The sequence below is a fragment of the Hyperolius riggenbachi genome, chromosome 8 (genome assembly GCF_040937935.1).
Source record: "Hyperolius riggenbachi isolate aHypRig1 chromosome 8, aHypRig1.pri, whole genome shotgun sequence".
NCBI lineage: Eukaryota > Metazoa > Chordata > Amphibia > Anura > Hyperoliidae > Hyperolius > Hyperolius riggenbachi.
The window spans coordinates 85,290,391-85,302,999 of NC_090653.1; the positions used below are offsets into that span (position 1 = coordinate 85,290,391).

The 12,609-nt window shown below is 48.9% G+C and overlaps 1 protein-coding gene across 1 annotated transcript in view; it reads right to left on the reverse strand.

Moving 5' to 3' along the window:
- LOC137529005 (cytochrome P450 2C8-like) overlaps nt 1-12,609 on the reverse strand; it is a 190,139-nt gene that overhangs the window by 32,489 nt on the left and 145,041 nt on the right. Inside the window, exons 6-7 of the mRNA XM_068250862.1 lie at nt 11,256-11,416; nt 10,762-10,938 (exon numbers count right to left, since the gene is read on the reverse strand). Coding sequence (XP_068106963.1) covers nt 10,762-10,938; nt 11,256-11,416 — 338 coding nt within the window. The remainder of the gene's footprint in view (nt 1-10,761; nt 10,939-11,255; nt 11,417-12,609) is intronic.

Here is a 12,609-nt window from a genome sequence, read left to right on the forward strand (position 1 = left end):
CATCCAAAATCAGTAATGAAATAGTCAAAAGCTGATGCTGCAGCATCACAGCTCCTCAGCAGTAAAGGCTGTCTAACTAAACGTGCAGCAGTTCCAATATAAAGAAATCTCCTGGACTATGCATCCATGATAAGTGCAAAAGGTAACTTGAATTGAAAAACAAAAATAAGACCTCATAGAGGATACTGTCCCCCAGCAGCTTCGGCGGAACTAGTCAGACGGGCGCAGGAGCGCCCTAGCAACCTTCCCCAGCCCTTGATACACTCTCTATTAGGTAAGCCCTATCACTTTTCTCCCGCTCTATGCCTCTCCTCATTACCTCACTTTACCATATTGGCTGATTCTCACAGCACCTGTTTATATTTGTGCGTATATGTATATAGATATATATTGTTTCACCTTGTTTGTATCAAACCACTTTTATCCTCTATGAGGTCTTATTTTTGTTTTTCAATTCAAGTTACCTTTTGCACTTATCATGGATGCATAGTCCAGGAGATTTCTTTATATTGGAACTGCTGCACGTTTAGTTAGACAGCCTTTACTGCTGAGGAGCTGTGATGCTGCAGCATCAGCTTTTGACTATTTCATTACTGATTTTGGATGCTGTTATTATATACATCATTGCTCCTCAGTAGTTATACGCAATCTACTTCTGTCAGTTGCGTTTACTGTATTGTGCTACATATTAGTCTTATTGATGGGCTTATGGCAATTATTGTATCATATTAGGGATTTTGGGCTGGGCATGGTATTGCCTTGGTTTTAATTGATTTTATTGTTTTCACATTGGCTTCAATAAAGTGAGTTTTTGTATTTACTTCTGGCCTCATGCACCAGTTTCTTCACACTCAATACATTATTGTATTTAGGGACGAGCTTCGACTGAAATTGTACGGGTACTGGGTGACGGCCTTCTCCTGTTCTAGCAGGCAACAGAACATGAGCAGGGTCGAATTCCAGCGAGTCGGGCTATCACATATCAAGCGTCTCACCGGCAAGTTGTTTCTCCACTGAATGTCCGCAAAGCATGCCATGGCCGTGTAAGACCGCCTGAAATGCCCACACAACTTCCTGGCCTGCTTCAGGACACCTTCTCAGTCTGGGTACTTTGACACAAATCTTTGAATGACTAGATTCAGCACATGTGCCATGCAGGGTACATGTGTCAGCTTTCCCAAATTCAAAGCGGAAAGGAGATTGCTGCCGTTGTCACACACCACGTTGCCGATCTCCAGCTGGTGCGGGGTCAGCCACTGATCCACCTGTTAAGAGCAGCCAGGAGAGCTGCTCCAGTGTGACTCTCTGCTTTGAGGCAAGACATGTCTAAGATGGATTGACACTGTCATACCTGGCATGCAGCATAGGCCCTTGGGAGATGGGGCTGTGTAGCTGGAGAAGAAATTGCGGCACCAGCCAAGGAGGAGGAGGATGATGACAGCAAAGAGGATGTAGCAGGCGGAGAGGAGGTGGCAGGAGGCTTGCTTGCAAGTCGTGCAGGTGTCGCAAGTTGGTCCGCTGCACAGCCACGTACTCCCTGCTTGCCATCGGTCACCAGGTTGACCCAATGGGCTGTGTAAGTAATGTAGCGGCCCTGACCGTGCTTGGCAGACCAGGAATTCGTGGTCCGGTGGACCCTTGACCCAACGCTGTGTGCCAGGGATGACACCACTTGCCTCTCCACTTCACGGTGCAGGTTGGGTATCGTCTTTTTAGAGAAATAATTGTAGCCTGGCATCTTCCACTGCGGTGTCCCAATGGCCACAAGTTTACGGAAGGCCTCAGAGTCCACCAGCTTGTATGGTAACAGCTGGCGAGCTAACAATTCCGCCACACCAGCTGTCAGACTCCGGGCAAAGGGGTGACTGGCAGAAATTGGCTTCTTCCGCTCAAAGATTTCCTTCACTGACACCTGGCTGCTGTGGACAGAGGAGCAGGAACCGCTCAAGGTCAGAGGCGGAGTGGAGGAGGGTGGCTGTGATGGTGCAAGGGAGAAAGCGGCTGAAGACGCTGCACCTGAAGGAGGAAGATGAGAAGGAGGGTGGCTTTTCTTTTGTGTGCGGCTTTTCCTCTGGTGCTCTTCCCATTGCAGTTTGTGCCTTTTCTCCAGGTGCCTTCGTAAGGCACTTGTCCCTATGTGAGTGTTGGTCTTTCCACGGCTCAATATTTGGAGGCAGAGAGAACAGATGGCTTTGCTCCGATCTAAGGCAGACACACAAAAAAAAATAAAAAAATGTCCAAACCACTGAGCCCCCCTGGGGTGATGGCACTATGGTGGCCTCAGCAGCTGACATTGAAGGGCATGTTGGCTGGCTGTCCATAGGTGGCGATACATGGCGCCGGACACTGCCACCAGCTGTTTCTGACAACGAGCTCCCACTGCTTCTTTCAGCAACTCGTCTCCTCCTACTCCTCTCTGACTCCCCCTCTGAACTGTCCCCCTGTTCATCTCCTCTATTGGGAACATACGTGGGATCCGTATCATAGTCATCATCATAATCATCCTGCCCAGCTTTGTTTGCCTCAGAGACCTCCAAAACTGCACCAACAGCAGGTACTTCATAATCCTCCACCTCACACGTTACGTCCATAGTGTCGCCTAACTCACACATATGAGGTGGTGTAACTTGCTTAGCGCCTTCATCTTGTTGCAGTAGTGGCTTGGAATCAGTGATTTCACCACCAAATAACTCCTGCGAAGTATCAAATGCAGCGGATGTGGTGCTTGTAGTAGCGCTGGTGGCTGCGGGAGATGAGGTGTTCTGTGTTAAATAGTCAACCACATCCTGACAATCTTGGGAGTTGTTCTTCTGAGCACTGTACTTTGGACCAGGGCCACACGAAATCACAACACAACCTCGCACAGACCTGCCAGTGCCGGGTGGCCTTCCTCTGGGTCTGCCTCTACCTCTTCCTCTACCTGTTTTGTCTGTTTTGTCCATATCGGGGGGGGGGAATGAAGTGAAAGGTATGCACTGACTTGACTAATACAATGTGAAGTCACACAGGTGCAGCAGTTAACAGGTATGCACGGAGTGGTATATCACACAGCGTGCACTCACGTAGGTAGGTCGGTGCACTGAACACAAAAGGTAGCTATATGCAGTGATGGTGAGTTCACTGAACACAACAGGTAGGTAAATGCAGTGATGAGGTGGGTTCACTGAACACAACAGGTCAGGTAGATATATGCTGTGATGAGGTGGGTTCACTCAACACAAAAGGTAGGCATATGCAATAATGAGGTGGGTGTACTGAACACACCAGGTAATAGGTATATGCAGTGATGGGTATTACAATGTGCACCTGTCACACAGGTAGTCACTGAATGTGCTGGACCTGGCAGTGGCACACACACTGAATTAGCAAGGCTATCTATGCAACAGAAGTGTCAGTGAGTGACACACAGAAAAAAATAAATAAAAAGATCACAAGAACAAGATTGGCTCTTAACCTCCCTGGCGGTTTATTTATTTTGCCAGGGAGGCTGCAATGTGGTTTTTTTTAAATTAAAAAAAAAAATATTTCATGCAGCCAACTGAAAGTTGGCTGCATGAAAGCCCACTAGAGGGCGCTCCGGAAGCGTACTTTCGATCGCCTCCGGCAATCGAAAGTAACAAGATAGGCCGCAATGAGCGGCCTATCTTGTTTCGCTTTCCTCGTCGCCATGGCGACATCATGGACGTCAGTGCGGAGTGACATCATGGACGTCAGTCAACGTCCTGACGTCAGAGCCGCCCGATCCAGCCCCTAGCGCCGGCCGGAACTGTTTGTTCCGGCTGCGCTGGGCTCGGGCGGCTGGGGGGACCCTCTTTCACCCGCTGCACGCGGCGGATCGCCGCGGAGCGGCGGCGATCGGGCAGCACACACGGCTGGCAAAGTGCCAGCTGCGTGTGCTGCTTTTTTCAGAAGTAAAATCGGCCCAGCAGGGCCTGAGCGGCGACCTCCGGCGGCATACCCCGAGCTCAGCTCGGGATTACCGCCAAGGAGGTTAAAAGAGCTGTTGAGGGGTGCTATTTTATCAATAAGAAGCCAGGAGCAAGCTAACAAGCCTATAACAGCCTAACATCTTTCCCTATGAGAGTCTGCCAGCAACTGTCCCTTCTCTCACTATTGCAGGCACACGAGTGAGTGTAATGGCCGGCGCTCCCTGCCTTATATACAGGGGGGAGTGCCTCCAGGACTGAGTGTAGCCTGCTGACTGATGTAGAGGGTCAAAGTTGACCCTAATGGCGCACTATGGAGCGAATCGAACTTCCGCAAAAGTTCACCTTCGCTGGCGACTGCGAACCACCGAAAGTTCGCCTGAAACCATTCGCAGGCGATCCGTTCGGGCCATCTCTACTTCTGGCTATCTAATACTAAAGTACACCTGTAGCTGCCTGTGATGGGCAGAGGGAATAAGGAAAGACAGCCAGCACACTTGCAGTGCAGTTTGGTGGGGGTTTGCAAGTCATGGAGGGCGAAGTCTAAGATGCCAGAACATCTGTGCCTACAGGCTCTAGAGATGGCCCGAACAGTTTGCCCGCAAACTTATTTGCGCAAACTTTGGTGGTTTGCATTCGCGGTAAACCGCGAACTATATGTGAATTTGACCCGCCCCCTATACTACATCATTAGGGTCAACTTTTACCCTTTACATCACAGTCAGCAGGCACAGGGTAGCCAATCAGGCTACACTCCCCCTGGAGCCTATAAAAGGCAGGCAGCATCAGCCTTTTCACTCACTCGTGTGGCTGCAGTAATTAGAGAAGGGAAAGAACCTTGCTGCTGACATAAGGAAAGCTTAATTAGGCTCTTGTGTTAAGCTTGTTAGGTTGCTCTTTCTTGCTGATCTTATTGCTAAAAAGCCTTCCTCATCCTCAACAGCTCTTTTGAGAGCTAATGTTGTTCTTGTGATCAATTTTTTGTGTGTGTGTGTCCCACAGACACTTGTGTTGCATATACAGCCCTGTCAGTCAGTCGCAGCTGCTGGTGGGACCTTGGCCCCTTGGTAATTCTTACTGTGCCACTGCCAGGCACAGCACATTCAGTGACTACCTGTGTGTGTGATAGCTGCACATTTGTAATACCAATCACTGCATACCCACCTGTGTTCAGTGCACCTACCTACCTATGTGATTGCAAGCAATGTTATATACCAGTCACTGCACCTGTTCACGGTACCTGTGTGTGACAGCTGCAAATTTGTAATACTAGTCATTGCATAATAGTTCACAGTAACTGTGTGACCGCACGCTGAGTAATATACCAGTCCGTGCATACCTGTTAACTGCAAGTGTGTGACAGCTGCACATTGTATTGTAATACCAGTCACTGCATACCTTTCACTGAACCTGTGAACATTGTGTTAGTTAAGTCAGTGCATACCTTTCATTCCCCCCCCCCCCCCCCCCCCTGATTCGGACAAACCAACAGGCAGAGGCAGAGCCAGAGGCAGACCCAGAGGAAGGCCACCTGGCAGGTCTGTTCGAGGTCGTGCTGACGTGATTTAGTGCGACCCTGGCCCAAAGTTTAGTGATCAGAAGAAGGCGCGTCCCATCAACTCCCAAAATTGTCAGGACGTGGTTGACTATTTAACACAGAACACCTCATCTTCCGCAGCTACGAGCGCTACTACAAGTACCACATCCACTGCATTTGACACTTCACAGGAGTTATTTGGTGGGGAATTAACTGATTCACAGACATTATTGTTACAACCAGATGAAGGTGGCAAGCAAGTTACACCACCTCATATGTCTGAGTTAGGCGACACTATGGACGTAACGTGTGAGGAGGAGGAGGAAGTACCTGCTGTTGGTGTAGTTTATGAGGTGTCTAAGGCAAGCGAAGCTGGGGAGGATGATTATGATGATACGGATGTCACGTGGGTTCCTAAGAGACAAGATGACCAAGGGGACAGTTCAGAGGGGGAGGGGAGGAGTAGGAGGAGACGAGTTGCTGAAAGAAGCAGGGGGAGCTTGTCTTCAGTAACAGCTGGTGGCAGTGTCCGGCGCCATGTATCGCCACCTATGGACAGCCAGCCAACATGCCCTTCAACGTCAGCTGCTGAGGCCACCATAGTGCCCACACCCCAAGGGGGCTCAGTGGTTTGGAAATTTTTCTGTGTGTCTGCCTTAGATCAGAACAATGCCATCTGTTCTCTCTGCCGCCAAAAATTGAGCCGTGGAAAGGCCAACAGCCGCATAGGGACAAGTGCCTTACGAAGGCACATATAGAAAAGACACAAACTGCAATGGGAAGAGCACCAGAGGAAAAGCCGCACACAAAAGAAAAGCCACCCTCCTTCTCATCTTCCTCCTTCAGGTGCATCATCTTCAGCCGCTTTCTCCCTTGCACCTTCACAATCACAGCCACCCTTCTCCACTCTGCCTCTGGCCTTGAGCGGTTCCTGCTCCTCTGCACAGAGCAGCAGCCAGGTGTCCGTGAGGGAAATCTTTGAGCGGAAAAAGCCAATGTCTGCCAGTCACCCCCTTGCGCGGCGTCTGACAGCTGGCTTGGCGGAACTGTTAGCTCGCCAGCTGTTACCATACAAGCTGGTGTACTCTGAGGCCTTCCAAAATTTGTGGCCATTGGGACACCGCAGTGAAAGATACCAGGCCGCAATTATTTCTCAAAAAAGGCGATACCCAAACTGTACCATGAAGTTGAAAGGCAAGTGGTGTCATCTCTGGCACACAGCGTTGGGTCAAAGGTCCATCTGACCACAGATGCCTGGTCTGCCAAGCATGGCGTAACGATCGGTGTCAGATAAACAGATTTTCTGATTATTGGTGATCTGCAGTATCACCAATAATACAGACACTATACCTGATTATGTGGTGATCTGCAGAATCACCAATAATGCTAGTATAGCCAGACACAGGACTACCAATGTGAGAAAGTGTTTGGTCCCGAGGAGGGGGTGCTTCAGACAATACTGCAGCCTATGACCACCTGAGGAGCAGGCGAGTCAGGCTGCACTGTAGTCGGTGGCCACCTGTGGAGCAGGTATCACCAACTGAGCTACAGAGAATGATCACCTGAGGAGCGGGTGATTAAGACTATAATGCAGCCAGTGGACACCTGAGGAGCAGGTGTTATAGACAGTGCTGCAAAGGATATTCACCTGAGGAGCAGGTGATTAAGACTACACTGCAGCCAAGGGACACCTGAGGAGCAGGTGTTACAGACTGCTGCAGTTGGGTTTCACCTGAGGAGCAGGTGAAATGCCCCAGATCCCCCGCCAGTGGCAAGGCCCACTGGTGAGGTAAGAAAGGTCAGACAAGCAGAGTAGGCAACGTACGGACAGATAAGGTACCAAGACAGAAGACTGATTCAGTGTTAGATACAGGCAGGGTCGGCAACATGAATCAGATGGGCAGAGGTACAGAGTCAGTAAGCAGGAGAATAGTCAATGGAAGCAGAAGGTCAGAACAGATAATACAATGAATTAGTACTTTAAGCTATCAACAGAATCTGGCTAAGTGTGAATTCCCAGCTCCGGCTGGTTCTAACACACTTTGGGATCTGACTAGGTCTGAGCGCTCACACGATAGCATTCGCAACAGCAGACATGGAGCAACTGACAGACTACCACTATACAGTATATACACAGATGCTCCGCAGCGCCGCCCCAGTCACTCAGCCAATCCGAGGTAGCGTCTGGAGTCAGCTGACCAGGCAGATCAGCTGACTCCCCTTCTATTCGCATAAAGGTCCTGTCGCAAGCGCACGTAGCCCTCAATCTATGTGCAATAGAAGGACCAGGCAGAGCTCCAGCATGTAACTGCACGGCCGAAGCCGCTGGCTGACACGCTGAGATAGCCGCCATGCCGCTTGTCTATGCGGCGGCATCTCCGCTATCCTTTACACATGGTCAGGGTAGGTACATTACTTACACAGCCCATTGGGTCAACCTGGTGACCGCTGGCAAGCAGGGAGTACGTGGCTATGCAGCGGACCAAGTTGTGGCACATCCACGGCTTGCAGGCAAGCCTGCTGCCACCTCCTCTCCTCCTACTCCTCCTGCTACATCCTCTTTGCCGTCCTCCTCCTCCTCCTCCTCGGCTGAGTGGCAGTGCTACTACTCTACTGGTGCTGCGATCTCCTCTCCAGCTACACAGCCCCAGCTCCCCAGGGCCTATGCTGCATGCCAGGTACGACAGTGTCACGCCATCTGAGACATGTCTTGCCTCAAACCGGAGAGTCACACTGGAGCAGCTCTCCTGGCTGCTCTTAACAGGTGGATCAGTAGCTGACCCCGCAAAGGTGTGTGACAAAGGCAGCAATCTCATTTTGGCTTTGAATTTGGGAAAGTTGACACATGTACCCTGCAAGGCACATGTGCTGAATCTCATAATTCAGAGATTTGTGCCCAAGTACCCAGGCTTACAGGACGTCCTGAAGCAGGCCAGGAAGGTGTGTGGGAATTTCAGTCGGTCTAACACAGCCGCTTTGCCGATATTCAGCGGAGAAACAAATTGCTGGTGAGACGCTTGATTTGCGATAGCCCGACTCACTGGAATTCGACCCTCCTGATGCTCAACCGCCTGCTACAACAGGAGAAAGCCGTCAAACAGTATCTCTACATCTACAGTCAAAGGACATGCTCTGAGGAGATGGGGATGTTCTGGCCGAAGTACTGGACACTCATGCGGCCATTTGAGGAGGTGACAAACCTGGTGAGTCACAGTATAGGGCGCCATCAGCGACTTGATCTCATATGCTTTCTTCCTGGAGCGTCCCGTGCGTAGAGTGGTGGATCAAGCTTTGGAGGAGAGTGAACAGGAACAGGAGGAAGAGTTGTGGGATCAATTCTCAGCAGAAGCAGATGATTCCTCAACACCTGCGGCAGCACAGAGGGGGGAGGAGGAGGAAGAGTCATGTGGGAAAGTGGTGTCAGCTGATGAGGAAGGTATTTTTTTTTTTGGAGGAGGCGGCGGCGAAAGAACAACCGCAGCAGGTGTCACCGGGGGTGCTGCTCAAATTTCCCGTGGTATTGTTCATGGCTGGGGGGGGAGGAGAAGAACTTAGCTGACATCACTGAGGAAGAGCAAGAGGAAATGGATAGTACGTCTGCATCCAACTTTGTGCAGATGGCGTCTTTCATGCTGTCCAGCCTGTTGAGGGACTCCCATATAAAAAAAACCCAAGGGGAATGAGCTGTACTGGGTGGCCACGCTACTAGACCCTCGGCATACACACAAAGTGGCGGAGATGTTTCCAAATCACCAAAAGGCAGAAAGGATGCAGCACTTGCAGAACAAGCTGGCAACTATGCTTTACAGTGCGTTTAAGGGTGATGTCACAGCACAACGAAATAAAGGTGCCACTGCCAGTAATGCTCCTCCCATGTCCACGCAGGCAAGGACAGGATGCTCTAGCGATCTCATGGTGATGTCGGAAATGCGGACATTCTTTAGTCCAACGTCTGGCCTTAGCCCTTCCGGATCCACCCTCTGCCAACACCTGGACCGGCAGGTAGCCGACTACCTGGCCTTAAGTGTGGATGTAGAAACTGTGAGCAGCGATGAACCCTTGGACTACTGGGTGCGCAGGCTTGACCTGTGGCCAGAGCTGTCCCAATTTGCCATCCAACTTCTGTCTTGCCCTGCCTCAAGCGTCCTGTCAGAAAGGACCTTCAGCACAGCTGGAGGCATTGTCACTGAGAAGAGAAGTCGCCTAAGTCACAGAAGTGTTCAGTACCTCACCTTTATCAAACTGAATGAGGCATGGATACCGGAGGGCTACTGCCCGCTCCAAGACTAAGTCAGTCCCCGCACACAGCATCTCTGCCTGCACGCCGTGTGACTGCCTGCCCCATGACTAAGTCGCTCCCCACACAGCATCTCTGCTTGCAGGCCGCTTGACTGCCTTCTACGCTACAACCAACAGGATCCAGGACTCAGGCGGATTCCTGAATTTTTAAGGCCACTGTTAGCAGCGGCCGCTATAGTAATTTTTCTGGTGCGTGTACATGCCTGCCTAATTTTTCTGGCTGCACTGCAGCTGCATCAACAAAAGGCATGTACATGTGTCAATTCCCCTTTGTGATTGTTACCTTGCCGCGGTGAAGGGGCTTGCGTATCACAATGAAGAAGGGGGGGGGGGGGCACACCCAAGATAATAAGGTTGTTGCTTCATTGTGGAAAGACCAATTTCGATCAGCTGGACAGTCACTGTTGTTCTGTCATTGAGCTACCTCAGCCCGACGACCATATGGGCTTGAAAACCGCCATGGCCTGCACTCTGGCTATGGTGCACACCAGTCCAGCACGGCCGTCACTACACAAACAGCTGTGTGTGGTGCATTACACAGTGAGTTTGGTCTGTCAGTGTGAAGCAGCACTCTAATTACACTCCCTGATTGATGTATACATATGCAAGATGTTTTAAAGCACTTTAGGCCTCCAATTTAGCATGCAATGTGATTTCGGCCCTTAAAACGCTGCTTTGAGTCAAATCCAGCTTTTTTCCCCGGGACTTTTGGCATGTATCCCACTCCCCCATGGAAAAACTTAGATGTTAGACCCCTTGAAACATCTTTTCCATCACTTTGTGGACAGCATAAATGTTTCTAATTTTCGAAGTTCACCTCCCCATTGAAGTTTATTGCAGTTCGCGGAAGTTCGCGCAAACTGAACTTTTTGCTGAGGTTCACGAACCGAAAATCGGAGGTTCGAGCCATCTGTAATAGGCTCCTGTGAGGTAAATCTGGGTCTGTACTTCTATCATCTCAGGTATACTTTAAGACTGTGGCTTGATCAGGTTACTTGCCTCTTTCTTTTTTATAAGATAACAATCTATAAAATCCCGTGGAGAGTTTTGGTCCAGTGTCTTCTCATGCTCTTTCACTTTGTCCATCACAAAATCCTGGAGGGTTTGGAAACTCCGTATCACTTCATGGTGTGGCCCAGGCAAATGATGAATAATTTTAGGAAACGAATTGAGCAACTGTTATGGTGAGAAAAATATTAATGTGCCTTTTAAAGACTGAAGAATAAGTAAAGGAATACAGTGAGTACCAGATTTGATTTTACAAATGTTGTACTTGTATAGAGTACAATACAAAAACATACTAACATGAAACACACACGCACCCACACACTAGCGTACATCTCAAAATCTCAGCACATAGCTATTAGCCATGATCAAGTCTAGGACAGGGGTGCTGTGATTTCTGATTTTACAAAAATCTGATACTTGCACATAATGTCCCCTCTCCTCTCATTTCAAGTGTCTAACAGAAGCTGGATACATAGTGACCTTACCAGACCAGCAATGGAATTTCTTATTCTGAAGGAAGCTTTAAGCATGGCAAGAAGACCAAGAAAGTTCTCGTCATCATAATCAAAACGTTGACCGAAGACAATGGAGCAAATGACATTAGAAACTGCCAAGGTCACCAAGTAGGTGGGGTCAAAGGGTGAACCTAGAAGAAAATTATAAAGTTTTGTGTTGATCTTTGTTTCAGTCTGTAAAGTGGTTATTAAAAACAAATATGTCACCAAGAAAGTAACACTTAAAGCAATTTAATAATTTCACTTTTCTACCCTCACCAAAAAAATACATTTCACAGTTCTACCATTATGGATAACTGTCTAAACCATTATGGCACCGAGATTGTTAAAACCAGTGTTGCCAACTTTCCGTCTTATGACAGACAGTCTGTAAGGTTTTTTTCCAGCTACCCGAACTGTCCATCTTTTTTTTTTGTGATGCACCCATAAAAATGTATTGAGCAAATTTAATTTAAGTGGGTAGTGTGCACTGCAGGTCCTGAGTGCTGGGGTGCTACTCTAAGTGTCACTTTTTTTCCTTGCCATTGTCAATTTTAAAGAGAACCTGCACTGAAAATTAAAAGTCAAAATAAACATAAACACATTATACTTACCTCTTGTGTAGTATACTCATCAATATCTTTCTCATCTCCTGTGTCCTGTTTGTCCACTGTGATCAATGGCATTCTCTGGCCTACATTTTGAAAATGGCCATTACCCCATAACAGCTTCCTGGTCAGCACACTGTTACACTGTAATATCGCCCACTTCGGAGGCGGACATAGGCCCGTGCAGGCCGTGCTGCAGCACAGGAACGCCATGCCCTCTAGGGCCCATGCAGCTGCACCACAATTAGGGCATGATTATTCTGTAGGCTCTTCTGTGTAGAACTCTATGAAACCCCGGAGGAACAGTGATATTTGCTTGTGGCCCAGTCATACACAAGTATGAAATGTGTGTATTTTAACACAGTGCCTACAGAATGTAACCTAGAGTCATGTACTTTTATGTTCTCAATATTATTTGGATCCAACCGTAATCTGTTATGATTAAGGCCACTAACATGGGGCCCTTCATTTATTCTGCACAGGTTCCCACTGTTGGCTTTGTCCGCCACTGGCCCACTTGAGCCATTGGCAAGCATGGATATTACCTTGCACATTCAGTTGAAAGTGACAGCAGCTGATATACAACTGACAGCATGACCACTATTTCGCTCCACTGAGGAGTCCCTTACATGACCTGCTAATAACTCCATGCCCCCAACCGTCTGTCCGAAAATTCTGTTTGTCCAGATTTTGTTAACATCTTGTCCAGGAATAAGAAGACATTAGGTTGGCATTCC